This window comes from Typha latifolia, chromosome 3, assembly GCF_019914945.1.
Source record: "Typha latifolia isolate L0001 chromosome 3, TyphaL0001v2, whole genome shotgun sequence".
Classification (NCBI taxonomy): Eukaryota; Viridiplantae; Streptophyta; class Magnoliopsida; order Poales; family Typhaceae; genus Typha; species Typha latifolia.
In genome coordinates, this window is record NC_133088.1 from 3,959,196 (window position 1) to 3,986,907 (window position 27,712).

General features: G+C 35.0%; 4 protein-coding genes across 5 annotated transcripts; 3 read left to right on the top strand and 1 right to left on the bottom strand.

Annotated features, from left to right (window-relative positions):
• The first annotated feature begins 1,404 nt into the window (after window positions 1–1,404).
• LOC140784615 (pathogenesis-related protein 1C-like) lies at window positions 1,405–2,222 on the top strand. Its single transcript, XM_073132104.1, has one exon. The coding sequence runs from the start codon at window positions 1,504–1,506 to the stop codon at window positions 1,990–1,992; it is 489 nt and encodes a 162-aa protein (XP_072988205.1). The 5' UTR covers window positions 1,405–1,503; the 3' UTR covers window positions 1,993–2,222.
• A 928-nt stretch (window positions 2,223–3,150) lies between these two features.
• On the bottom strand, window positions 3,151–10,151 carry LOC140784300 (uncharacterized). Its single transcript, XM_073131612.1, has 10 exons — window positions 9,736–10,151; window positions 8,788–8,974; window positions 8,510–8,643; window positions 8,287–8,399; window positions 8,079–8,202; window positions 4,994–5,143; window positions 4,689–4,844; window positions 3,663–3,742; window positions 3,516–3,565; window positions 3,151–3,412 (listed from the first exon to the last, which is right to left on the bottom strand). The coding sequence occupies exons 1-10, from the start codon at window positions 10,096–10,098 to the stop codon at window positions 3,276–3,278; spliced, it is 1,494 nt and encodes a 497-aa protein (XP_072987713.1). The 5' UTR covers window positions 10,099–10,151; the 3' UTR covers window positions 3,151–3,275.
• Window positions 10,152–16,049: 5,898 nt separating this feature from the next.
• Window positions 16,050–17,361, top strand: LOC140784303 (homeobox-leucine zipper protein HAT22-like). 2 transcript variants are annotated; one of them, XM_073131614.1, is made up of 3 exons: window positions 16,050–16,579; window positions 16,701–16,780; window positions 16,888–17,361. In XM_073131614.1, exons 1-3 carry the CDS (start codon window positions 16,205–16,207, stop codon window positions 17,174–17,176), a joined length of 744 nt encoding a protein of 247 aa, XP_072987715.1. In that variant the 5' UTR covers window positions 16,050–16,204; the 3' UTR covers window positions 17,177–17,361. The 2 variants fall into 2 exon arrangements, with proteins under 2 accessions (XP_072987715.1, XP_072987714.1); XM_073131613.1 differs by having other exon boundaries at window positions 16,107–16,579; window positions 16,698–16,780.
• A 5,132-nt stretch (window positions 17,362–22,493) lies between these two features.
• On the top strand, window positions 22,494–27,225 carry LOC140784902 (homeobox protein knotted-1-like 2). Its single transcript, XM_073132508.1, has 5 exons — window positions 22,494–23,210; window positions 23,288–23,404; window positions 23,489–23,600; window positions 25,563–25,816; window positions 26,812–27,225. Exons 1-5 carry the CDS (start codon window positions 22,968–22,970, stop codon window positions 27,016–27,018), a joined length of 933 nt encoding a protein of 310 aa, XP_072988609.1. The 5' UTR covers window positions 22,494–22,967; the 3' UTR covers window positions 27,019–27,225.
• The last annotated feature ends 487 nt before the right edge of the window (window positions 27,226–27,712 follow it).

The following is a 27,712-nucleotide window of genomic DNA, read 5'->3' on the forward strand; positions in this document are numbered from 1 at the left end:
ATGTATATCCTTCTAAATTTTATATTCACGTATATATTCTTCACAAACTATAGTTTTGATGTACATACTGTCAATTAAAAATTATAATCTTAGCAATTCAACAGATGAGAAGACACATCGATTTCTTCAACCGAGAGGAATGAATGCAAATAAAAATAATATTATATTTGCCTTTTTTATTGATGAAATTTTAATATTTCATTAGATTTGAGGAGCATTTTAAGTACAAATATTACCTTGGGAGAAGTGGACACTCTAGAAAGTTATACATCCAAAAAAAAAAAACTAATTTTATTTGGACTGATCGACATTTTCCATGTGATCATAATTTCATGAAGACATCCTATGCCTCGGATGCCAATTAGATCTTCTACCTGTTTTGTTTGACAATTTCTGATATGATTATCAAACGATTTAACACTTAATTTTTGAGTTAATTATAATCTGATCCCTCTTATTCTTCCTATAACTTATTTTTTTAATGATACTCAGAGTTTATTTAAACTAACAAATTTCTAACAAAATAATAAAAAATATTTCGTTAGAAATACTAGATGGTGTTTGGTTTGTGTATATAAGGTGTACTTATTCATGAATTAAATCTATCTTAAATATATTTTATAAATAAGAATTTATTTGTGTATATTTTGTTTAAATCTTATATAAGATAAAATACATAACAAATTCTACACAATTTTTGTTATGGCAAGTGGACGGATACGATAAAATTATTCGAGTTTTCTAAATTAGATTTCTGTGAGCAAAATAATCGAGAAATCTTTCTCTATCTGATGCCCTCGTCACTTTTATAAGACTCAATTTTTTGTCATTATACTATTTATACACTTTCTTATTCAGCTGCACACAATCTTTATGAGGGTCTTTTAGTCTTTTCAATCTTAAAATTATATTTATTAAATATACTTATTTATAATTTAATAATTAATATAAATTATTACATAAACTTATTCAAAGTAATCATTATAATTTTATCTATTTTTTTTACTATCAAACAACAAAAAGTAAGATTATAAAGGTACTTAATTTGTATTTAAAATGTACACATAAAATTGAAAAACTTTTTATACACAAACAAACCCATGGAGGCCTAATAAATTCTAAAATGTTTCGAAATCATTTTTCCGATGATCTTTTAGGTTATATAAGATATTATAAGGTGCCATATGAAAAAATTATAGGTAGAAAGGTGGAGTTGGGTTATATAAATAACTTAGCCAGGGTGTTAAGCACGAAAGTTGACAAAATGTAGGGCGTTATATGAAAATTCCGCATTTTTCTACTCTAGCATGGTCACAAATTAATGTCTTTTTAGCATCTCATTCCATCTTTATATACCCAATGCCCACAAAGCCATAGCTCTCTCTCTCTCTCTCTCTCTCTCTCTCTCTCTCTCTCTCTCTCTCTCTCTCTCTCTCTCTCTCTTCACTGCTAGAGAAAGAACGAGAGGGACGTAGATAGCACTCGATAATATATCCGGAGGATATGGGCCTATCCATCCTATTCTTACCACTTATCTGCGCACTTATCTTATCAACCCCCCACACCACTAACGCCCAGAACTCCCACCAAGCCATCCTCGACGCGCACAACGAAGCCCGCGCCGACGTCGGCGTCGCCCCACTCCGCTGGAGCAACGCCGTCGCCGAGTACGCCCGGTACTACGCCAGCGTGCGGAGATCCGACTGCCGGCTCGTCCACTCGGACGGGCCCTACGGTGAGAACTTGTTCTGGGGATCCGGCGCCGACTTCACCGCCTCGGAAGCCGTGGACGACTGGGTGTCCGAGCGGCCGTACTACGACTACCGCGGCAACACGTGCGAGGACGGGGAGGCGTGCGGGCACTACACCCAGGTCGTGTGGAGGGAGTCGACGCGCGTGGGGTGCGCGCGTGTGAGGTGCGACGACGGCGATATCTTTGTCACCTGTAACTACGATCCCCCTGGGAATATAATTGGCCAACGGCCCTATTAGTTATATGGATTAATTCATCCATTTCATCTCACTAATTCCTCGTCGTTTTAATTAAGTGGGATAAATTTTGCATGCATCAACGCATCATGCATCCCATGGTTGTCTTCTGTTGGTATGTTCAACAGAGAAGCTCAGAAAATAGAAACATGTGTTTAGAATAATGTTAGTTTTGCTACATGAAGCAAAGGTCTTTTAAGGATAATTATATGTAGACTTACTGAATTATTGTCTATTTTTCGTGGCATATTGACAATGTGAGAGATTAAATAGTTGAGACTATATATAAAAATAGGCAGTAGTTTGGTGGTAGGGTCTAAATGTAATTAACCCGAGTATTTATCATAAGCTACATTCCTGGTTGCATGCAGGAATCTACTACAGATAAAGAGTACTTACTTGGTAGTTAGCTGCCAAATAATCCAGCAGTCAAAATTCTTACAAAAAAAATTAAACTAAACTAATAACTACTTTGCCAACTACTTAATTACGCGCTGCAGAGTTACATTAATTCTTGCACTTTGGATTTATGCTAGTAAACGACTGGTATGTAATTAGCTTACAGCCGACAGTTGGACAGTTAGGGTTTGATTTCCTCCAGCAGTTAACAACTCAGCCCTAACTTGGATCTGTCAGTGTTCCATTGGGCCCAAAGCTGACAAGACCATTCTTGGTTGGTGTTTACTGTCAGATTCCAGTGACTAAAGAAAAGGGGTATGGGTTCTCTGTTACTACTCTTATCCGGCCGAGACCCTTCTACAAGAGTAGAGACGATGGTCTGTCTCAATGATTTGAAATGAGAAATTATTCAGACTTTTATGGCCATGTAATAATGGTGGGAATAGCAATATGTTATCTGGATGAGTGTAGAAAAATATAATGGTGATGAAGGATGTATCTTGTTTGAATTTTGAAGCGTACTTGAATGGTGGATCGCATGATCCACTATTCATAGAATAGGATTATCCAGAAAGAATCTATCCATCGATGCAAAAGGTATCCAAAGAGAATAACTTTTATCTATGCACAAAAGGAACTGTAGATGTAGTAAAGTGGGTCCTACTTCAAAAGACATTTGGCTGCTTCTTATTGGTCTTATCCTATAATATTTTTTCCAAATAACCTGACAAAAAATATATATAACTGACCTGCAGGCTGCAGTAGATCAAAGTGGATATACTAACATTAGAGTATGTAAGATATTTCCTTGTGCTTCTAGCATTCAAGTTTGTGGATAACCATTCATTAATTTTTCATCACACAAGGTATGAGACCAACTCTCAAAATTACATTGATGAAAGAGGCAATCTCTGATAGTAATCAGATATCCAACCTCTTATAAGATGAATTTCTGTTTCTCTCTGTTTTACCAACCAATCAGGATCTTCTTTGGTCGCAGGACGCAGGTCAATGTGGTGCGCTCCTGCCAAAAGATAATAATATTATTAATAAGGAAATTGAATATGTTATAAAATTTTGAAAGCAGTATGATCATCGTAGAACATAGATAAGTATAAATATAGTACCTAGTGGAGTTACGAGCGCGATAACACTCTTAGAAATGTTCTGCAGGACACTGGAATAAATATTGAGAATGGTATGATTCTCCGAACATTCAAAAGCGAGATACTAAGTAAAAACAAAAGAAGCAACCTGTAGCAGTAGAACTTTACCTTCCACCGCTCCAAGGATCTAGGAGTCCATTAGAGAATATGATGTTACTGCCAAAGTTCTTCAATGCTGTATTAATGTCCTTCACAAATTAAAAGAACAAAATTATTGCCTTCCAAGTTTGCCAAAGAGTAGCTAGTAGCTACTTGCATATGTGAGAAGCATACAAAAAACTGAGAGATATTCAAGCACATGCAAAGCCAGAACTTTGTTATGGGCATTTCTTTATTCTAGCAGTAGCTGGGTGGCACTATTGTCGACAGATCTATGATATAAAATGAGATGGCATGATTCGAGGAAGGGAGCTATATTTCACTGATATACTTTTCAATAGCAATCTACATGTGCATTGTAGTTGAGTTAGTACTACAGCAATCAAGAAACTGGTTGCATCTGTTGGTTCCTTTCGGTCAGAAGGCATGGATGATATCAACAGTGCTAATACTTACTCCACAAAATCATCTTAGATTCTTTCCACCACAACTAAAAAGACGTCAATTGGAATAATCTTGTTGACTTTTGGAGATATATGCTTTGCAGTTAAGGTGGTGCTCGAGTTGGGTTAATCCAGCTAGAATAAATTATTTCTCTTAAGGACCTAAACTCCTCTAAACTGAAAAACATACATCTGAGTACAAAAACTTTTCCGGATCAACTATTGTAAGTGATTGTCCTCAGGATATAGATATGAAAATCCAACGATTTTTCAAATATCAAACAATACTAAACTGATTCCAAAAATAATTCATACAAGGATGAAACCATAAACCCGTTTTGCAGCTGCAGACTCACAGCATAGCTTAGAACAATTGAGAAAAAGTTGCTTCAAATTGTTGTTATGATCTACTTCAGTCAATCTTCTGATAATTTTTTCTGTGAATATGGCAAGCTACTGTCTCAAATGGAGTTCAGGATTTTCCCCAAATTAAAAATTAACTAGTTATAGAAAAGTTCAATTTCTAAGTCAAAGAAAAATTGGAAAAGCCAGATCTAGGATTTACAACAGGCATTGAATATATATCACTTACATGGCCCCCAAACTCAGTTGTAATCCATTGAGGTCTTGGCCTGACACCATAGCTTTGAACGCAGTCATCTTGATAAGCAGCAGGATCAAACTTAAATGGAGGAAACATGCTATTCTCTAGGCTGGAAGACATAGGCATAACCATCTCAGTACAGGCCTGTTAAAAGGGACATGAGAAAAATACATCATATTCTTTTTAAACAAAATATACATCATACACCATTCATATTATATGATTAGGTGATTTTCAGACGAGATTCAAATATATCAGTATGTTTTAATTTGATTTTCTTTGTAAACACAGACCTGCCAACCCCAACCACTCATTCCATGAGGATCATCGTTCAAATCAAAGCAATCAACAGTTCCTGTGTAGTTGTAGTAGATGTTTACTCCTGCATAAATACTCTCCATTATATTTCGCCCATCAGCATAACTGTCAATCTTTCTGCAGACCTGAACAAAATGATGGAATATTGAGATAGGGCCAGAAAGAACTTTGATCCCATAAAACTTCAAGAGATACATGTATTAAGGACATATGAGGATACTGCGGTAAATGCCATTCACTTGGATAACTGCATGTTATTCTGAACAGGTAAATTTCATCAAAGCTGAAAAGGTATGATAATGGAGTTAAACATATTTTACTTTAGGCTGCAATATATATATAGCAGCATATAGACGAGAGATATCATTCATTCTAATCAGATTTTTACATAGTCTATGGTGCGAACACCACATTTAGGCATGTGTACTCACGCAGATACAGAAAGGCAACCCATCCAGTGACGCTTTGGTCGCCATGAGTCGTGAGGAAGAGATTCTTACATGAGGATATTTTAGTTTTTTGCTTGATGGGCTTTTTAGCCTTTTGTCTTTTTTAGGAATTTTCTATATAATGGCTTGTTATATTATCATTTGGAATTAATGAACATTTTAATAGTTTGATATTTTATACTTTTCTTTATCTTTTGTTAGTGGATTCCAACCATGGATCTTAAAATCAGCCGATCTCGAGTCAGATCGGCCATAACCAATCTCGATCAGACCGATTTCGGCCAATATCGGCCAATTTCAGCCAATCCGTCTAGGTCATATCAGCTGAATCAGCTGAAACTCGGCTGTATCAGCTGAAAACAACAATATTAGCTGAAATTAATTTTTTTTTAAGATTCATGTTGAATCTAAAATATATCTAACCTAGGAGGCATTAATAATTGATATCATCAACTGCTTTCTTTTCAATTTTTAAATTTTTGCTCTCTATCTCTTACACACACTCTCATTTTATTCTCACACTTCACTGAGTCCATTTAGCGGCCGTTCTGGTTAGCCCCCTCGGTTAGTTCACACTTTGATGAACTCAAATAATTTTTTTTTCTCATTTTTTTCCTTCTTTCTCACTCACTTTTTAACTCCTCTTTTGTTTACTGCTATAGAACTTCAGTGAAGAGAGATCTCTCATAGTAATAATTTATAAGTATAAAAATTTGTCTAATTCAAGTCAAAATTCATTATGGTTTTGAGTAATTTTTTTTCTTTAGTTTTTAGAGTTCATATGTGACTAAATCTTATTTCTTATTTTTCTATTATTTTTTATAAATTTTTACATATTTTTTTGCATTTTAAATAGTATTTAAAATTTTACATAAATAAAAATATCCTGATCCGATACGAGCAGCCAATACAACCGATACAGTCGTTACGGCCGATACATATTGTTTTCTCTAACAGTCGATCCTGATCCTAATACCTAGTTTCAAAACCTTGATTCTAACAACCCATTAGTGGATTCCGCGGGTTTGTCTTCTTCTTCTCCATTGATACTATCATTCTGCATCAGTTTTGGTATCAAAACCAAAGGTCCTAGTGTATGGACGTCCCATCTCCCAGATTTAACACCGCACCTCATTTGTTCTTTGCTCAATCGAGTCATCTACGAACACCGAAACGCTTCCGAATTGCACGAGGAGATCATCATCAGCGAGCATGCTGATGATGATAAATATAGGTTGCATGAGAAACAAAGTTACATATATAGAATAGAAAAAATTACATTTAACACTCTGTCTTTAAACCTATTTGCAACTGACAACCTCCATTTCAATATTTACATATCAAGCTCTATATTTTATTAAATATTTACAAAAAATATTCTAGGTAAGATTAACACTAATATTGTTTGGGCAAATGACATAAGAAGAGAATATTCCACTAACTACAGATATTTTTTCCTAAAATAACTAAAATATCCTTCTTTCTCTTTTTCTTTCCTTTAAGGTGTGGGATTGCATCTTCCTTAAACAAAAGACCCCAAAGCAAGAGAAAGAGAGCAAATTAGACTAAAATGCTCTTGCTTCCTTCTTCTTTCTTTTAGGGTACTAAATTGGTTCTTCTTCTTTAGACAAAATAACCCAAGGCAAGAGAAAGAGAGCAAATTAGCTTATATAAGATTGGGTAAGATTAGGTATAGTTTGGGTAAGGTTGGATATAGCTTGGGTAGATTGGGTATACCTTAGATGATGATTTTTTTCATAATTCTTTTAGTATAGTTAACTTAACCTAAAGGGTTAGTAAAGTTTAGCTAACAGATCTAATAGCTGAGTGTTCTCTACACATTTTTTATAAAATATAGAGCTCAATTTGCACATATTGAAAATAGAGGGTTTAAAACCACAAATAAGTTAAAAGATAGGATGTTAAATACAAATTTTCCTATAAATATATGTTATGTCATATATACAAGCTAAGCTAGAGCCAACTCGAGCTCGGTTCTTTTATTTGATGAACACAAAATTTGAGTTCAATCTTGGCTCATTTAGAGCTCAAGCTAATATCGAGTTGAGCTTAAATGGCTCACGAGTCAAAGAACCTGTTGGCACCCCTAATTGATAATATCAATATCGTCCAATACTTCGAACCATGGTTTTTATCAGGCTACTATCCTTTGGAGAACCATTCCTGCTTATGTGGCATCACTTCTTTAGGAGTAGGGCAAAGTAGTTAAGACTTAGAGACAAGGTTCCCAAAGCAAAAGTATATAGTGAAGCATCAAAACAAGAGATGCATGAAATCTAGAAAATATAAGAAGTAAACCAAAAGTCATTTGCTTAGAGGCCTTTATTAAACAAGAGAGAAAAAACGGTAGTCCTAAAGCAATGTTTTGATATTTCACAATATAATGCTTTCTCAAAATCCAAAACATACAATCCCATAAGATTTAGGTCCTTGCTTTTCTATTATGTTTCATAGAAGACAGAAATAATCTATCGTCCATCTTATTCTTCATTTTTGTCGAAATGGACAAATTTAACTCTATTGAACTTTAAGTCTTTAACAAATGCAAAGAATGCTTAAGCCAGCTCCTGCAGTTATCCAGATGGCTAACCTCCTTTATCGGGTTTGCAGGCAAAGGCATTAGAAAGTCAGAAGCATATGGATAATCTACCATAGCCAGATAGCTGTAAGCAGAGTTTAACCAGTCCGAAAGTTCTTCTGTATTGTTCAAATTCCTGCAACCCATCATTCCCTACTAGTCATAAAAGTAGGAGGAAATATCAACTTCATACAGAAGATAAGTAAATGACTGATTTTACCGACACATGCGGAAGGTTGTACTCAGGCTGACAAGCCCATCGCGACCCTTCCCTTGAGATTCCAATACACCCCAAGAATCCTTTATGGTCTTAAAGCAGCTCTCACTTTCTCGCTGGAACCAGGTGAACAATGTAATCATAATACTACAGACATTGATGAAAAAAGATAGCAAGTATAAACTAAACTATGTGCACGCAAGTACAAGATGCTGAATATACTGACCCTGAAATCATTTGACACAATGTCATAAAAAGTTTCAGGTGGGACGATATCTTCAAATTGCAGAATGGGAGCAGAGGAGGCAAGAGCCCCAATAGCAATATGAGGATATTTCAATCTCATCCAAGCAGCCAACACTGTTTCCATGTTAGGAAGCTTAGGTTTAAAATGCACGGACTGAATAGCTCTCACGAATCAAGAAAGATAACGAAAAAGAACTCTTCCCCTCCACAGACCCAACCACTCCACTAGGAAATAAAATGCAGTGTTAGTATTCTTACTTCCACCATAAGAGCCTCCAAAAAGCACAACAGGACTGTCTTCTGACGACAAGTTCCTCTTAAGGTCGGTAAGAAGTATTGCATAGTCAGCAAGTGCTTGCACGGCAGTGAGGTATGCTAAGGACTCAGAATTGTTATATGCTTTCTCTGTGCTACCAAAAGGCATGGACTTGCCATAGTACCTATGCTGCCAGCAACAAATTACAGTAATAATGAATATCTGGAAGAAAAAGGGGGCACCTCAGCAAATGCCAATACATTCTTGGCCCTTTTTCCTGAGCATATTAAGAAGACCAAACGCTTTTTATTTCAAGAGCTTTTGTACGATTTTTCAGTTCATTGTAAACTTGAACCTTTTTGTTATATTGGTATAAACCCCATAACTATACTGCTCTTCATGAGATAACTTTTTATTGTATACAAAAATATTTTTCGGTCCACCATTTCCAAAAAAAGTCGATAAGTAGATGGATCTCTAAAAGATGTTACTTCTTTTCATTACCCAGACATGTAATTAGAAAAAATAATTTTTCTTCATTTGATAGAAAGATCACCTAACCGCTGAGACGTTATTTGAGCAGCGTATAGCTTCTTCCCCTTGTAAACATGTAAGTGTTATAGACAAGTAACCGGTTCATATTCTCTATACATTACATAATGCCTGCAAATTCCCAATCCAATGGCATAATTCCAGGAATCTTTGTATACAAATCTTGAAAATTCAATTGGCTGTACCAGCCAGGACCTTAATAGAAACAAAGAAAAGTTTGCCATTTCATGATTCTTTAGAGAAAATGCTTAAAGCTTGCTACTTTAAGGAAAATGGCAAAATTTATGCATAAATCTTAGCTACAATAAAGATCTTGCTTACCTTGGCCTAGTCAAGTTGTTCAAGTACTAAAAATCATTACTAGGCTTCTTACGAAAAACGGCACGTTGGAAGATTACCTCGGCGAAGACGACGAGGGCGGAGAAGCGGGGCGCTATCTCCCAGACGAATCCAGTGTTGGCGGCGAACCACTCGATGTCGCCCTCGTTGCCGCAGTAGAAGAATATGGGCCCCGACCGGCCCCACTCATCGGCCCGGCCCACGAGGTATCTCTGCTCAAAGTCCGGCGAGTCGACGAAGCTGAAGTGGTCGAGCCGTTGCCGGAAGTAGCGCGTCTCGTAGGAATACGGCGCCGAATCCTTATTGGGCTTGGATTGTGCGAAGGAGCCCAGGAATTGGGGCTTCTTTGAGCGAGGAGAAGCGTGGGGAGAGGCGGCGGAGAGAGAAAGACACAAGGAGAGGATTAGAATAGGGAGCCGCATAACTTCCCGGTTTATTCTTCGAATTGGGAATAGAGAGGGAAATAGGAATAAGGCGAGTTAAAAAGGTAGTCTGGAACGCGGAAGTGCCTAAATGGAGGAATGTTCTTCAGATCATACACGTGGCGACCTTGCAATGGATGGATAATCAGCCAACTCCAAGCCCATTGATGGGATGACATAGTGAATTCCTACAATCTTGAATGCAGGCGATCTACCACCGTCTAAGATCTCATGGGCTTCTAAATTTAAAATGGGCTTAACCCCTTATATGGACTCGATTAGCTGAAACCCTTGTCCATTTCGGACACTATTGGGTTCGGTAATTACACCTAAACCTGCTTACTATTGCCCATTTTCATATATAATCTCTTATTTATATTTTGTGATATGTTATCTTTCTTAACTATATAACAAATGTCTCTTATATTATTATTCCTTAGATTTTTTTTTCACTAAAAAAATATCGCACGGTCAATTATAGACCATCTATAACTATTTTATTCAAATTTTAGGAGAAAAAGATAAAAGTAAAATAGTTATTTTCTATTATTACGGAGAGGTGCGAGATATTAGATAATTGAGATAGAGGCTGCTCTATCCTTATTAGCTGTTAATATGCAGCAAAGTTACGAGAAAAATTACAGTCTCAAAACAAAAAATAGAGACTAAAATTTTTCATCAATAAAATTCCTTAGCCTCAAACCCTGGTGACCATTATAAAAAGAGACTTTATATATATATATATATATATACACACACACACATACAGAAATGAGTGGTGAACTACTAGGGCTAGTCTCCTTGGAGGATAGTGGAGTGGTACGAGGCATTTAGAGACATTTTGTCACTCAATAATTTTTTTTTACATTTAAAAGAAATAGTTAGCACATCATTTTTCATATCATATTTCCAATGAAAGTTTTTTTTTTTAGCATAATTGTCACTAAAAACTTTTAAAATATTATAATTGTCAACTATCATATTTACCGATTAAAATCTTTTAACCGTTTCAAAATTATCATTATGGTTAATTTTTGATATAGTGTTCACATAATATATTTTTTTACAGATATTTGTTACAAATAACACACATATATAACCAAATGTTCTTCTTCTTTTATTAAAGTTAAAGTATAAAATATTTATCACAGATATTTTTCTTACAAAAAAATTTAAGTTTTCTGTTCTTCTACTATGATATTAGTAACATTATAGAATTTTAAAATTGCTTTAAGCAATTTATACAAGGAAAAAAAATAGTCTTTTACTTATCTAAGTGTAGTTTTAATCGTGATTAGTCTGATTTAATCGATTTGGCGGTAATTAAAATAGTTTAAAGAAGGTAGTAGTTATTATAGTATTTTGAAAATTATCAACGGCAATTAGGTGAAAAAATGATTGTTTTTTCTTAATATGAAAGAGATTAATTAGATGAAGTTATTTATAAGTTAATTGATCTAAATCAACTGTTGAATGTTGATAGTTGCACTAAACTAATCAAGAAAAAAACATCTTAGCGTGCTAAACTTGCTCATTTAATTCCTTGCTGGTCTACTTATATTTCAGCAACCTTATGGTTGACTTTACTCCCTACAATTACAATTTAAATTCAAGCTAACTAAAGCAATAAATAAATTCTGCCAACTCTGCCATCCGAATAAAAGAATGATGATATCATGGATGATCGCATAATTTAAGCATACTAGTTCTTTGATTATTACTTTTCATACCACACTACCATATTTATTACCTTGATTAATTAACTTTAATCTTAGACTATGGTTTATTTAACTAGATCTACGAAGGAATTCTCACCAACTAAGTTCACTAAAAAACTTTTAAGAATTCAAAATGTTCTTAAAGAGTTTGGACTTGACTCTTAGCATTGGCAAGTGATGAGTATTGGCGATAATTAAGGCCTAAAGAGCACATTAACAGAGGGGCCATCAAAAGATTTGGAGATTTGGTGATGGAGATGGGCAGTGATGAGTATTGCATGCCATAATGGAATGGGATGTGAATCTCTTTCACATCAATTTGTTGGAGCATCCAAAATGGAGATATCATACTAAGTAAGAAGATTACAATAAATTTACAAACCAAAAGGAAAATAGCATACCATTTGCTTTCATTATCCTTAGTTCCCTATAATATGTGTTTTTATTATTCTGTTACTGTATTTTTATTTTTATTATCTCAAAAACAATCTACCATATATATGATTTAAATTAGGGTTTATTTTTTACCTTCACTGTCTAAATTTATTTGTATTATTTTATCATCTTATGATTATATTTAAAAAGATATTATTTTTTTTACGGATCGAATTTAAAGATATCAATTATACATATAATTGAACAAAATTTCCAACGCATTTTAAAATAATACTAAACAAATTTCAGACAATAAAGATATATATTGTAATCATATATTTGTTATCTAAAATTTGATCGATATTATTTTAATTGTGCTAAAAAATTTATCCAATTATCTATAATTTTATCTCTAATGAGTTTTTTTTTAATTCGACTCGTAGATTGACCAATTATAATATAATAGATAACAATTTCAATTGAAATATTACCATAAGAAATAAAAATGAAACTATAAAATGTTTAAATAAATTTAGGCTTAATCACATAGAAGTAAATTATAATTGCCTCTTTAAATTAATTATATATATATATATATATATATACATTAAACTCATTTTTCACAATAGCGTAAATCATGCGCATGGACTTCTTAGAATTATTATTTATCATCTTGATGGTATATATATATATATATTCACAAACAATTCTTGAGGAGTTTTGTTATCACCATTGGAGAGCTGATTGGCCTCTGAATAGGAAACGTAGCAATAAAAGTGATGACACGCAAGAAGGAAGTCAATAACTCATTCGTCATTTTCGGTCTCTCCTTTTGGCAAAGCCAATTAGTTGGTATTTGACATTTGGGTAACTCAATAAATACTAAAGTGACGCTTCATTAACCCACTCTGATTTGATGCACAATTAAAGAATGATGCTATACTTACGAACACTTTCAATTTTATAAATTATTTACAAAACGGAGTGTTTATAAAGTTTTCTTTATTTCAAGATTTTTTTTTTCTTTTAAATGTTGAACTGTTCGAGGGTTTCATTATTTTATAAAATGCTAATAATTCAGTATTTTATTAAAGAAAAATAATAATCTATCTTTTTTGCATAATACGATTGAGTAGTTTATTCGATACGTGTCAAATACTCTATATGTTGCTAGATTGTTCGGCATTCTATTAACCGTTAATTTGTTGATCTATTCAGCGGTTTATCTTCTAAATAAATTATTAAATAAATTATTAATTTTATTATTGACTTGTGATATAACAGTTAAGCTAAATAAAATAAATTTTTTAGTAATAAATTTTGTTAGTGGGCCATTCAGATAAATAATATTTTATGCACACCTTTTTTTTATATTAGAAAAAAGCTCCATTACTTAGCCCAAAGGAGTAAATTGCACACGCAATTTAAAGATTTGGAATTAAGAATGAGTCCTCCGTTGGTGAAAGAATCATAATCAAAGGTGAAAAACTAAAGTGGGGGCAATAAATATAAATGTAAGCTAAAGTAATACAAAGATGAGAACGACAAGCTTAAAAAAAGAACATAGTAGAAGAAGAAGAAAGAAAACTTTGCATTGATCACAGACAAGAAAAGAATAAGGGATAAAGTTTGGTTGGAAACTTGACCTTTCTAATTAAATATAAGGTATTCAAAGGATTGTGTGTGTAATTTTTTGTTTTATTTATTTTTCTATTTTGCTTGTTTGTTAAAGGTCAAGAATGCTGATGGAAATTCATAGTAATTCTAGAAGAGCTTTGTATGAGAAAGTTTAAAAAAAACATGAAAGAAGAGCTTTCCCTACGAGATTAAAAATTCAATAAATATGAAACTTTAAAAAAGTATCTTCATTTTCCTAATTATAGCTAATTTATTTATTTGGATATTTAACTCAAAAGAGTACTTCGATTATTTTATAAGTGTGGAGTTATTTTAACTCATGATCGAGATTTAATATTGCAAGCTAATTTTGTGTATATTAATCTGAATGTATTATTAGATACACATCAACGCATCGATTAAGCGCATTCAACGGTTTTAAAAGTATATACTCTACATCGGCCCCTCGTATTCAATTTTAGGCACGGTCATAATCATTAGTTGCGTACAACTAATGCATTATTAAGCATCCAACAACATGCTCGGACTTGCTCAGACGAATCAGATTACACCGAATCTCTGCCCCTTTTTACTCATATCTACAATAACTTTCACTAAGATATACTAAGAAGAGAGAGTCAAAAGATCATTTATGAAAGCTCCATCTCAAGATAGGAATAAACGTTAATTAACACAATATCTAAATTATTATCTATAAATTTCGTTTAAAAAAAAGAAGAAAGAAAGAAGAATGTTCGAAATCAATGGAGGCCCTTCTAGCCCCCCCTAGCTTTTTAAAAGTCGGTGGCTTTTAGCGATCCAACCATAATATAAAACAATGGCTCAATCATTTCCATTCCCAATCATATTAATTTTAACAGCTTATCACCACTATTAAGAAAGATCATAATCCCATGAGTCAAGATATGGTTGTATAACATGAGGAGGACAAGAAGACAAGCAAAGAGGTTTGCTTTGACATGGATGTTGGAATATTGAGAGATATATATCATAACTCAAAGACCAGCCAGACTGCCATATTAAAATATTCTTTTTTTTCCTTTACTCTATCTCATATATATTATGTTTATAAAAAGATCAATCTATTGAGAAATTATTCATTATTTTGCATGCTCCTAGTTAAAAGTATGATGAATATATATATATATATATATATATTTTTTTTTTTTTTCAAGAAAAAAATTTAGTTGCTTGTAAGTTAAGTTGTTTCCAATGACTATTCAGATGTGGCAGGATCAAAATTTCGACCAAATAAAATTAGTGTTGCATTATTTATACGGATAAAAACAATTATGAATAAATGTTGCTTGATTGAAGATACAAAGGATTTAAAAACTCAATAATTAAATATTGCACTTTTCAGCTTCTTCAAAAAGTTTGTTCCAAGGAAGCAAATCATTAGTGGGCCATTTGTGCAAGACATTCCCTTCTGTGACGTCATACACCATGTCCTACCTAAGAATAATTTATACTAGTCATAGTTAACTCGTAATAACTCCATTAATAATTTCTAGTATTTGATGATGGAAAATGATGCATATGTATAGATTTTGGAGGCTAACTAGTTAAAATTAATTGAAACCGTTTCTTGATTAACTAGTTTACTATTTCATTAATTTATATTCTATCGCGTTGGTTAACTAGTTATAATCTACATCTAATCATGCATGACACTAGATTTTGTCTTATAGTGATCATGTGATCAAGTCAATGCGTATCTCCACACACCTAACCAAAGAGTATTATGATAATAAACATTCCAAGTGTTGATCACATTCCTTTGTCCACTTTAAGAAAACAGTGCATAATAAATAAGAAATTTATATATGCATACAACAGTAGTAATTAATTTGATGAGGTATAGATTAATATATTCGATTAATTGTGTAAAATTAAAATAATAAAAAAAGAGGTAATCCTGCAATATGAGAAGAAAAAGAAAAGCATACAAATGGCATTTTATCAATTCAAAAGAGGCTATAAAGAGTTAATTACATTCATACGGTCCAAGTTACCACAGTTAAAGTTACCTAGGGAATTAATATAAAAGAGTTAGGTGGGATTTGAATTAGGCAAAAAAATCCCTTTGATTTGTATTATATGTGAATCCACGTAGTCAAATATTTTCTCTTAGATTCTGTCCGCGGACTAAGTGAATAATCTTGGTAATTAATCTCTCTTTAGCCGTCCTAACACGTGGTTTACACTTAATTTCTTGCCAGCAATCGTCAGTTTATATGTCATATCAATCTTAATTCACCTCACTCAACCCCTTCGCTTCCCTTCCCTTCCCTTCCCTTCCCTCTACCACCTCTCTTTAATTCTTCCAATATTATTCCTACCTCAATCACTCGGAGATCATCGAATTAGCGACCATGGAGACTTCTGTTGATGATCATGAAACTAGCCTTGTTCTTGGATTGAACTACCAGGGAAGAAGATATATGTCATGTCAACTTCATCTTTCACCCTCAAGCTTGATGCCTCTTGAGCCCTCTCTAACCCTAAGTCTCTCCGATGCCGCATGCGGATCGGAGAAGGCGATAGATCCCCCTGCCGACATAAATTTGGCGGCGCAGCAACCTTCTCCACGTCGAACAGTCTCGCCGACCAAGAGCGAGAACGAAGCGAGGAGCGAGGAAGCCGAGGAGGAGGAGGAGGAGGCTGGTGCTAGGAAGAAGCTACGGTTATCAAAGGAGCAGACTGCCCTACTAGAAAGTAGTTTCAGGGAGCAAATTACTCTTAATCCGGTTTGTATCCTTAAATTTCTTATATATGTTTGATTTTATTTTGTTTTGATCGTCGATCAAGTATAAGATTAAAAAAAAGTTTTAATTCATGTTCCTTTCGTTGCCTAATTTCTACTAGCAGAAACAGAAGGAGGACTTAGCAAACAAATTGAACCTACGGCCAAGGCAAGTGGAAGTTTGGTTCCAAAATAGGAGAGCAAGGTAAATTAATGCATGACCAGTTTTAGTTCTTGTAATTCTTACATCTAACATATATAAGAACGTCATATATATAATTAACCATGAACACCACTTGTATTGAATCACAGAACTAAGCTCAAGCAGATAGAAGTTGACTATGAGTTTCTTAGGAAGTGGTGTGAGACACTTCACAGTGAGAACAAGAGACTGCATAAAGAGCTGCAAGAGCTGAAGGGGTTCAAATCTACATCGTCGCTTTTACGTATGCAGCTCCCGCCGCCGACCCTTAGAATGTGTCCATCGTGTAAGAGGATCACTGCCGTAGGCGATGAACCAAAGGGCGGCGGCGGTTTCATGGTGGCACCAAACCCTAGTGAGTTGAATTCCATCAGTACTACTAACTCAGCAGCATGCTAAGAAGGGGACCTTCTTTATACCCTATACCTCACTTTCTAACCTAGTGATTGGGAGCTTATACGTATGTCCATGGTTGTCAAGATTATTAGATTTATAACGATAATTCAGAGAGTTTGTAGTCTATATTTTGATTGATGTACAAAAGGAAACTTACAACTTATTAGATTTGCAGACTTACTCACATAGTGCTACTAGATTTGCTTGATCATTTCTATATGGCAAATGGAAAGATACATATAATTTCCCTTCAGATGGTTTAGTTGATAGTATTTGAGAAACTTATTTGATCAATATTGTCTGCTGTTAGATGTTATTCACGATTGAAACGCATAATTTAACTTCCCATAAGAATTATTTCCTTAAGAGCATCAGATGAGAAAGTGAATGCTTTAGTACTTATCATAAAGAATTTTACTCATAATATAATTCAATCCCAATACTTCCGCAAAAGATAAAATAAAATCATGGTGTTTTATTTAACCTCCTCTTAAGATCGAGTTACTCTATCCAAATATTACTGCTAATTGGGTATCTAATTCCTTTTCTCCTTTCTAGATATTTACGTAAGCATCATGTATATATATTGTATCATTAATTATTGTGGAGATATATCGTATCAAGATGGCACCCTTATCTCTCTTTTGCTCCTGTTTCTTCTTTAAATTTGCCATTTCCACCCCCGCATTTTGGAAGGTAAAGTGATTCTAGAAGCCTTTTCAAGAACTAGAAGTTCCCACGCCAGTTGAAGTATGATGATCGAATACCGTTATCTACACTGTACTATAATTTGAAGAAGTAACACTAAGCAGAAGAATGCATGCACTAAGCCCAGTTATATATACTTCTTTCTGTGGAATGTTACCCTTGATGGGAAACCAAAGAGAATGGATCTTTTCTAAGGACGGAACACTCATATATACGTTATAATATATCTACAAGGTTATATGCATACCGGTATGCAATTGCATGCATAATATGTATTTCTTTTCTCACAGACGGAACTAATTAAAGGCCTTTTGTTTGCCTGCATGCATGCAGCATTGCAGCTGCATGGACGTCAATAATTAATACATTATCTTAGATGTTTAATTTCCCTGGAAGTCCTTTTTTTTTTTTTTCCTTTGCTAGGATCTGCAAGCAAAAACCAAATAGATCTATCATGGTGATAGGTCAATAGAACCATTTCTTTTTTCTACCAAGAAAAGAAAGAAGGGAAAAAAGAGAGAGGAAAAGAACAAAGAATTTAGAAGATCTGAGGAAAATAATGAGGCTCGTATGGATCAAGAAAGGAATGATAATGACATCATGGAACATCACGCTCACGTTATGTCTCTCTAAGACATAACTAATGGGTCCATCCCCACTAGATCTCCTCCTAGGTAGCTACGTGGGCTAGCTCTACACTCATGGAGACTTCCACCCACTCCTAAGAATATAGCATGTAATCTACTCACTTTTCTTCTTTAGGAAGCCAAATCTTATCCCTATCTTCTTTGACGTTCCTAAAGTTGGATTTGATTGGGAAAGGATATTCTCTTTCCTGCATCACTGTCTCCGCTTAGCTTCGTGTCATGCCTAGGCATAGCAATGTGGTTATGTCTCTCGTAATTAGATTTGCAAATGATATGACCATCGAAGTAATTAATTAACACACACATACATGAAGCTTGGATATTCCTCTTATTTTCCTCCTCCTCTTTGGCTAACTACAATACAAACCCTAGCTTCAAATTAATGGTAGATTACCCATTTGGATGGATTCATTGGTGAAGGGGGCCGGTGGGTGTTAAGAAAGGAAGGCCGGCCTGTAAGAAGAAGAAAAAAAAACAAAATAAAAAAGGGCCCATTCTTGGCATAACAAAAGAAAAGCTGGGAACATTAACACTGAGATGTTCTATTGTTGTTGTTGACATATTCGTTTTTAATTCATTCGAACTCACAGACTAAATGAGCTAATTAAATAGACTCTATTTTATTCGCATTGCATCGCTATCCCCATCTTACGTTACATATCCTTTTTGTACAAACTTTTCTCAACACCAATACTATATAAAAAGAAGAACTAAATAAACAATTAAAAGAAGAAAAAAAAAAAAGGAGTTGAAGCAGAAGCATCACAACTTTGCCACTTTAAAGTGGGTAAGTTCTGATATTGAAGCAGCCATCTCACAGTTCAGAAGCCCTATAAATCATCGTACTCGGCCACCCTTTGACGAAACGAAACGTGGCCCTGCCATCCTCTCCCAAACATGCATGGCCTTACACTTCTGCTCCTCCTCCTCCTATGATCCCAATCAACTTTCCCACTGATTTGACCTCCACTAATTAGTTTGTTCGACCCACAAAGTGTACGTGCTCCCAATTGCATCCATGTTGTGGGACACAAGAGTCGACACAAGTCGGTGCTGACTCTGTCTAGATCGGTTCTATGGGCCGCTCGAATTTAAACTAGTATAGTAGTGTAACTATTCATTTGTTTTTACCCTCGGACACACACACCTCTAGATGCTCCCATCTACACATATGATGTGGGCCATACAAATCGACATAAGTTGGTGCCGGCTCTACTCAGATTGATTAGGGCGAGCCGTTAGATATAGATTTATATAGTAGATTATAATAATTGTGCTTGATGTGATATAAAAATAATAATTTTAAAATATATTTTTATAAATAACTAAATTATCCTTTAATATCTGATTATAAAATTGTGTCGTTTCAAGAGTAAAACTAATGATGCTTAATTATTCCACAATCAAATGCTTGTCGGTTACAATATTCATACTAATCATGTGCGTTCGACCTTTTCGTACCTTTTTTTTTTATGATAAAAAAGTTTGAGAATTTTGAATGTGTTTGTTTAAATACTCATGCGTATGCACTTCTCAATTTTTTATTTTACGTGAATAACCTTACAGAAGTTCCTTCATTGCGTTTAAAGCCTCCACTGTGCACACCGACAAGGTGGAACTACTTTTTAATCCTCCAAATTTATCCTATATATATATATATATATATATATATATATATATATTAAAATTATAACCTGCTAATTAAAAGGAATAGGTTGAGGTTAAATTATCCCACTTTCAGTTGAAAGAATGACATTAAGAACACAAGGGTCCCAGAGGAAAGCCACCTTCTGGGAGGAAAATGACAGCAAAGTGCTCCCTTTAAGCTACAAACAAAAAAAGTCTACTTGAGGTATTAGGAAAATGAGAATAAATTAGGTTCAAGGTAAAATGATAAAATCAATCCTTGTGGTTTTCACCTGGCATAGATTCACTTCATGCCGTTTCACTTTTCTAACAGAGATCCATGTCGTGGTTACATATCTATAAAATAAGACAAACATAGTTTAATATGATATAAAACAAGAGCTAATAAGAAAAGCCGAATCATACCTGAAACCGCCGAAGCCCAAACTGGATTGATCGGGTTTAGATAACCTAAGAAGCATCCTATCCCTTAATCTTTCCCTCAGTCTCCACCATGACTTTGATTCGAAATCCTTCACAACATTCTCAGCCCTCTGCCTCTCTAATCCGCCTCTATTTAAAAATATATATATATATATATATATAACTTTTATTTTATTTTTTACTTTCTTTCTTTAAGAAAATAGAGTCATGCTATTAAACTCACTCTCCAAGTTTAAGCTTATTTAAGGTTAAATAGAACATAAGAAATAACTATTAGAACGTACGTAAGAGGTGTTCACTCTGTCTATTACTTGTCTGATGCCCTCCCGAACCCGGCGTAAGACTTTTTCGTGCCAAAATATGGCCAGGTTCCAAGGTAAGAGAGTCGAGTCCAATCCGGTACAATATTTGGTGTGAAAAGACCTCCAATAGTCTCCCAAAAAAAAAAACCTCAGTTGATAGGTGAGTAGACTTAGCTCCATTCCACGGTCTCTTTTGGTACGTATTGTGTGCTGCAGCGTTCTTACTGGGTCTCTTTGCAGCAGCAGCCACGAAAAAAAAGAGGAAAAGAAAACATTCGGATTTGATTGGCGAGCCACCCAACGAACAGAACTCGCGCGAATCACGCGATCCAAACCCCGCTCTCGGGCTACTTTTTTCTTTTTCTTTTTCCTCTCGTCTCTCGCAAACTGGTTTTGGTTTCAAGGATGAACTTTAAAGGTGGAGTTGACATGCCACGCGTGTAGTCTTCTTGAGCAAATGATAAAAAAGAAGACACCCTTACCCTATCTTCTCTTTTGCATTCATTAGATATACTTCTTTCGTACAAATGATAAAAAAGTGTACGAAAGGACTGGCTTCTTCATGCCTACGCTACAGTCAGTAAATAATCTTTCTCAAATATCTAGTTTCTTAAAAGTAAGTATAGATCACAAGCAGACATATATAGACTTGTACTGTTGATAGGGAAGAGTTTCAGGCTATATTATTTATTAATCCTATACATTTTGATCACGTAGGCATCCAAGTTGTTAACTGCATCTAGTTGTCTCAAACCCCATTGATTTACCTGAAGCTTTATTCTTTAGCATTTGATTCTATCAGTCGAGAACTCAGTTCATGATGCGTTATATCTATTCCTTTGGCATTTCAATCCTAACAGTCTAGTCTTAATACAAGAGAATCTTGTGTCCATATCACCGGTTAGAGGTGCAGAGTTTTTTTTTTAAATTAAAAAAAAAGAGGAGAGGAATCTCAAGCCTAGTCAACAGTATTGTGAATATATATAGAGAGAGGAAAGAAAGTAGCCCAGCCGATGTCCTATGGCCATATATGTTAGGTGTTACTCTCGATTAACCCATGCTTTGCAAATGAGAATAGATGTCGATATTTTGGAGCACATATTGTGAAGTCTAACTAGCTCATATGTTTGATATCAACTCAAAATCAAGTCGAAATGACTAGAAAATTCACTCACATAGCATGGGTTTGTTAAAATTACTGTTCTTTATCAACTTAAATTTCTAGATTAATTTATTAGACGTCAAACTGTAGGGTCCAATTGAATTGAAATTACATGTATATATCAAACTATAGTTTTGTTAGGATACAATTCTAGTGGGATCGTGACACCTAATTTAGGTATTCTTTCACTCCACCAATATGATCATTGCATTAAGAACCTTCATGTGAATTAATTTGGCATCATGTAGAGCATCAAAGAGGAGAACCAGGATAAGTACTCCATATCAACTATGCCGCTAAGAGATATAGAGTCATACTATTTGCATAACATTTCCATATGCCCTCCAAGTACTAGCTTGCATCACTATACTTGTGTCCTAGGCTCACTAGTCATTCTAGTACTCCATCAGCCAAACCTTAATCTCATAATTGCTAAATACCAAAGAGCACTGAAAGCTTCTACTTTCCCAATGATATATCCACCCAAAAAAGGAGAGAAAGAAATGCCAGGCAGATATCGATTAAACGAAACAAAAAATACATCAATCTTGTATAGTTTAGTATTTCTTGATCTTGTACAACTGTGATCTCAGCTCTAAGTCAAAAAAAGAAGAAGAAGATAAATCTCACAAGGGGGGTTTCTTTAGAATTAATTGTTGGTTTCGATCTGTAACTTCACCTCCAGTAATACCTATCTCCTCCGTCTACTTGATTTGACATGGAAAAGGAAATCCACCAGAGACGTTCCCTTTCCCCTTACATCTCCTTCTCTTCGTTGGTCTTGGGTCTATTTCGTATTATAGAGTTCTTCCCTTCTCTCATCGCCGCTTATTCCATTTACTACTCTCTGATCTCCTCCAACTCTGAATAATCCTGGGCTTTGTTATTCTTAACAAGGATAACAGATGGAGGAGTTATCCCATCTGGGTAGTAGCAGCAATCCAAGTGGTCCAAATTCTCCACAGGTTAAGTACTATAATCAGCACAGCTTCTTAACTCAACCAGTACTTAAATCTGAGGCTGGATCTTCTCAATACCTACCTCAAAGGCAAGCAATACAACGCGAAGATTTCGATGCAATCAAGGCCAAGATCATGTCTCACCCTAAGTATCCCACCCTTCTCGGAGCCTACATGGACTGCCAAAAGGTTACACAATTTATTCCACCTCTCAAATTTTCTAACCTTCTTCTCTTATTAGTAACAAAAATTTAGCATCTCTCTAGATTGGAGCTCCACCGGCGGTCGTCGATCGGTTCTCCACCATCGCCCGAGAACTCAATTCGCATCCATGTAGCCACCGACACGAGTCTTCATCTGACCCTGAGCTTGATCGATTCATGGTGCTCTTATACATATATAATTAACCATCTTGGTCTCTTATACTGTGTCATGGCTAATGTGGATACATGTTAATTGTGATATAGGAGGCATACTGTGATATGCTGGTGAAGTACCAAGAAGAGTTAACGAGGCCTATCCAAGAGGCAGCTGATTTCTTCAAAAGGGTGGAGACCCAACTCGGTTCTCTCACTAGTGGTACTTCTAATCTATTCTTTACCTCAGATTTTACTTTTGAGCTTTAACTTATCGCACTAGTTACGTTAATTTTTGAGCTTGTAAATATCTACATAAAAGATGTAGGATATTTCTGACTGGCAGTGGTGTTAGGGTTCTGATATAGCTAGAAAATGGTAGTCGTAAAGCAAGTACGTATGTTTATAATGTTACGAGAATGGAAAGAAAAGAAAGCCTTGACTGCTTTAGATCTTACCTTCTTTTACTATAGAGACATTCCTTTGCTTTGTTACTACTATATGATGATATGATGATAGGATGTATGGGTGGGACAATAGTAGCCTAGTACTATAATACTTATCACGAGGCTACAGTTAACACTAATATATATATATATATATATATATATATATATATATATCTACCTCTTGTTCATTAATTTCCTTACTTGATTAGTTTATTTTAGTTTCTTTCAATAATCTGAAACATTTTCACTAGGCAAATGGCTTAGGCCACAATCTTAATTACAGCATTATTCAATTCTATATAAGAAAGAATGGTGCGCAATAAGCTAACGGTTTCGGTGCTGACAAATGATCACTAAGCGACATATTTAGGGTTCCAAGGAGAGTCCTACCTCGAGAATAATTGTACCATTCTTAGCTTTGTTTTCTTAATATGGTATTGTTAACACCATCTTCTCTCTCTACACCATATAGGTCATAGTAGATTTATAATTAATACAAGTCTATATATAAAGTCATGAGATGCTGTTCTTACATATCTAGTGTTACCCCATAAGGCAACAGTTTGTAGCTACTTCCACTGGTAGCATATATAGTGTACTATTTCTGGGCTAGATCCCCTCAAAAAGAGTCATGCTGTAGTGCTTGGAGAGATATACACAGCACGAGCATAGTGGCGCCATGGCAATAACATCAAAGGTATTAAGAGACCTTATTTTATTATATATATTATTGGGTTTTGATTTCCAACTATAGGTTTTTAGTCAATTAGAAGTATCAGAGTCTTCTCTACTGTTTGGGAATCTTTTCTTCTACCAACTGTGGTACTATGTTAGATAATGCTGCACTTGGATTGTTTTCCTGATTACATTCAACATTATCACCATGGATATCAAATTCCCTTCGCCGCCCTGATGAGATAGAGCCTTCGACATTCTGAATGATATCGCGAAGAAGATAGAAGTATCGATCCCTCTATTAGGCAAAAGAACCCAAACACATGAGAACACGCCGATAACAACTAGATACTAAAAAACAACCAGAATCATTGAAGCCTTGAGTCTCAACTATTTATAAAGACATTTCTAAAAGCTTTTAGCTTAGCATTTGTAATTTAGGTAAGGGTGTAGCTAGTAGTTTGCTCTTTTCAATTCCTTTTCTCCCTTCATCTATACACAAATTTATATTTACTCAAATGTTAGTGTTCAAACTATTTCTCATATAAAGGGTACTTTCCAGATACTGCCATATTTGTAAATGAAGGTACCATGTAAATTAAGTGAGGTAGTTTTCATAAATGGACAAGGGTTTTCACCATGTAATGCACTTCAGCAAAGTGAAGTATTTCGATTCATGCATTAAAATCTTCGTACCGACTAATGTTAAGTATAGTCTGACGTGATTATCCCTACGAATAATCTCTAAATGATTCAAGCTAGCGAATATATCCTAAAGATTCAGTCAGAAATAGGATGAACAATTTACACTGAATTCGATAGACATGGATTTGCTGCTTAAACTAGTTTCTCTCACGTTGTTTATTCTCAACGAATAAAGCTGCTTACTTGATGTATGTCTGTTTGCAATGAGAAGAAGCATGAAATCTACATGATACTTACTATTCTTGCCAAAATTTAGTGTTAAGCTTATTTTAGAGCTAACTCTAGGGCAAATGCATCCAACTTTAATTTTTCATTCATCGTGTAACATTTTAGATATTTTCCTGTGGAACCTGCAGACGAGAAATGTGAAGTTGTTGGTTCATCTAAAGAGGACCAAGAAGCAAGTGGAGGAGAAGGCGAACTCCTGGACATCGATCCTCGCACAGAAGAGAAAGAGCTAAAGAACCACCTTCTGAAGAAGTACAGTGGCTACTTAGGCAGCCTTAGGCAAGAGCTCTCCAAGAAGAAGAAGAAAGGAAAGTTACCAAGAGAGGCCAGGCAGAAGCTACTCAGCTGGTGGGAGCTGCACTACAAATGGCCATATCCATCGGTATGATAGATAGTCTTGACAATTTCTTTATCTCTTTGCTCGCCAATGGGATAGAACTTAGCTGGTGGGTGCTTATATTTTAGAGTATCCCTAGGTTCAAATTCTAGCAACATCGGTTTAATTGGGACATCATTAAGCTCCCATTTCTCTCTCTGTCTAAAAAGATATATATCTCCTCTTTGCTCATATAAGGTGGCTAAGATCTAGGGCTAATTAGATATGAATCTTTTGGTCATATAAGGATGTCCTCTTTGATGAAGGCAGGAAGGCTTTGGGAACAAAATCCTTCTTTTTTTTCCCTTTGTTAGTGAGTTTGTACAAGAGCTTGTTGGGATATTGAGTTTGTTATGAGGTACTACCTGGTAGTATGGCATTACTACTATAACTAAAGGCATCCTAGTGGATAATACTCCACAAATGTAAGATCTACTGAGGACAAGATTTAAGCACCTTAGATATAAATCTAGTTACAGAAAGTACAGTATTTCTGTCAGATTGGGTTATGTCCCTTTGTGTAACCATTTCAAATTACTTAATAACTTGCAATTTTCATCTTTCTTTGAGAGATCAATAAATTTGCAGGCCGAGTTGAGCACCCACCCTAGCAAGAGATTGGATAAGAAAAGATTCATGTTTATAATCTGTCGGACATATTGACATATTAGCAGTAGTTTTTTTAAGGACTTCGTTTTGTTATATGATCGAGTGATCCAAAAAGTTATAAGATAACAGCTATGTCATAAACTAAATATGCTCCTTCACATGAGGTTTCTGTACATAGCTTGTTGGCATATGATAGATACATTAAGAAGATGTGGCTATAAGGGATTAATTGTGGTTTGAACTGATGCCCTGATATTATGTTAAATAACAAGATGAACTAGAAAGTCGAAGTTGTTGGGTAATTGAACCAACAATGTATTCATAATTGTCTTCCTTGTGGCACTAGGATTCTATTCAAAAACCTGGCTTAACACGTCTATTTTTGCAAGCAGGAAACAGAGAAGGTAGCACTGGCAGAAACTACAGGCCTTGACCAGAAGCAGATCAACAACTGGTTCATAAACCAGAGGAAGCGGCATTGGAAACCATCAGAAGACATGCAATTTGTTGTGATGGATAGCTTCCATCCACCAAGTACTGCCACTCTCTTAATGGAAGGGCAGTTTACAAGTAATGGTATGTATCGCTTTGGCCCGTGATGTGTTTGCTGCCATGGCTAGCTAGGTTAGAAGCTCCAAGATGCAGATGGGAGTACATATAGTCGATATGAGTGCTCACAGTGACGTGTCATATTTCTTCTTCAGTACTAATTACACTCCTTTTTTTTTAAGTTATGTAAAGAAACTTGGTAATGCTACCTCTAGTTAATTGGTATTGCAGAGATTCTGTTTGGCAGAAACTGGGATGTATTGATTGCTGAATTAATAACCTGACGCATTTTTTTCATCTTCGCATTTGTGAGCTATAGCAAAACATCAAATCACCAAAGCTGCTGACATGAAATTAATTGTAATACTAAAATCGAAACAATAATTCTACTAGATGTGAAGTTTATGCCGCATCCAGAAAGAAGTAATCAGACCTGCAGACATACAACCAAAAAGGGGAAGTGCACTTGAATAGTGAAACCAAGGAAACACAAGTAAACAACATTATAGAAGATGAAATAGCCTCGTTACGTTCATGAGGTAATTGAAGATCCATTGTAAGACAAAAGAGGAGAACAATTTAGTCTCAAAATCCGAGGCAAAGGGCCATCCTTTTGATACATGGATCGAGTGGGTGTGACAATGTTCTAAGATAGAAGAAACTGGTAGTGAAAAGGAATATGTGCTGCTGTGAGACAGAAATGACTGCAAAAATATAGCCAAATGAATATGGCTAAGAATTATG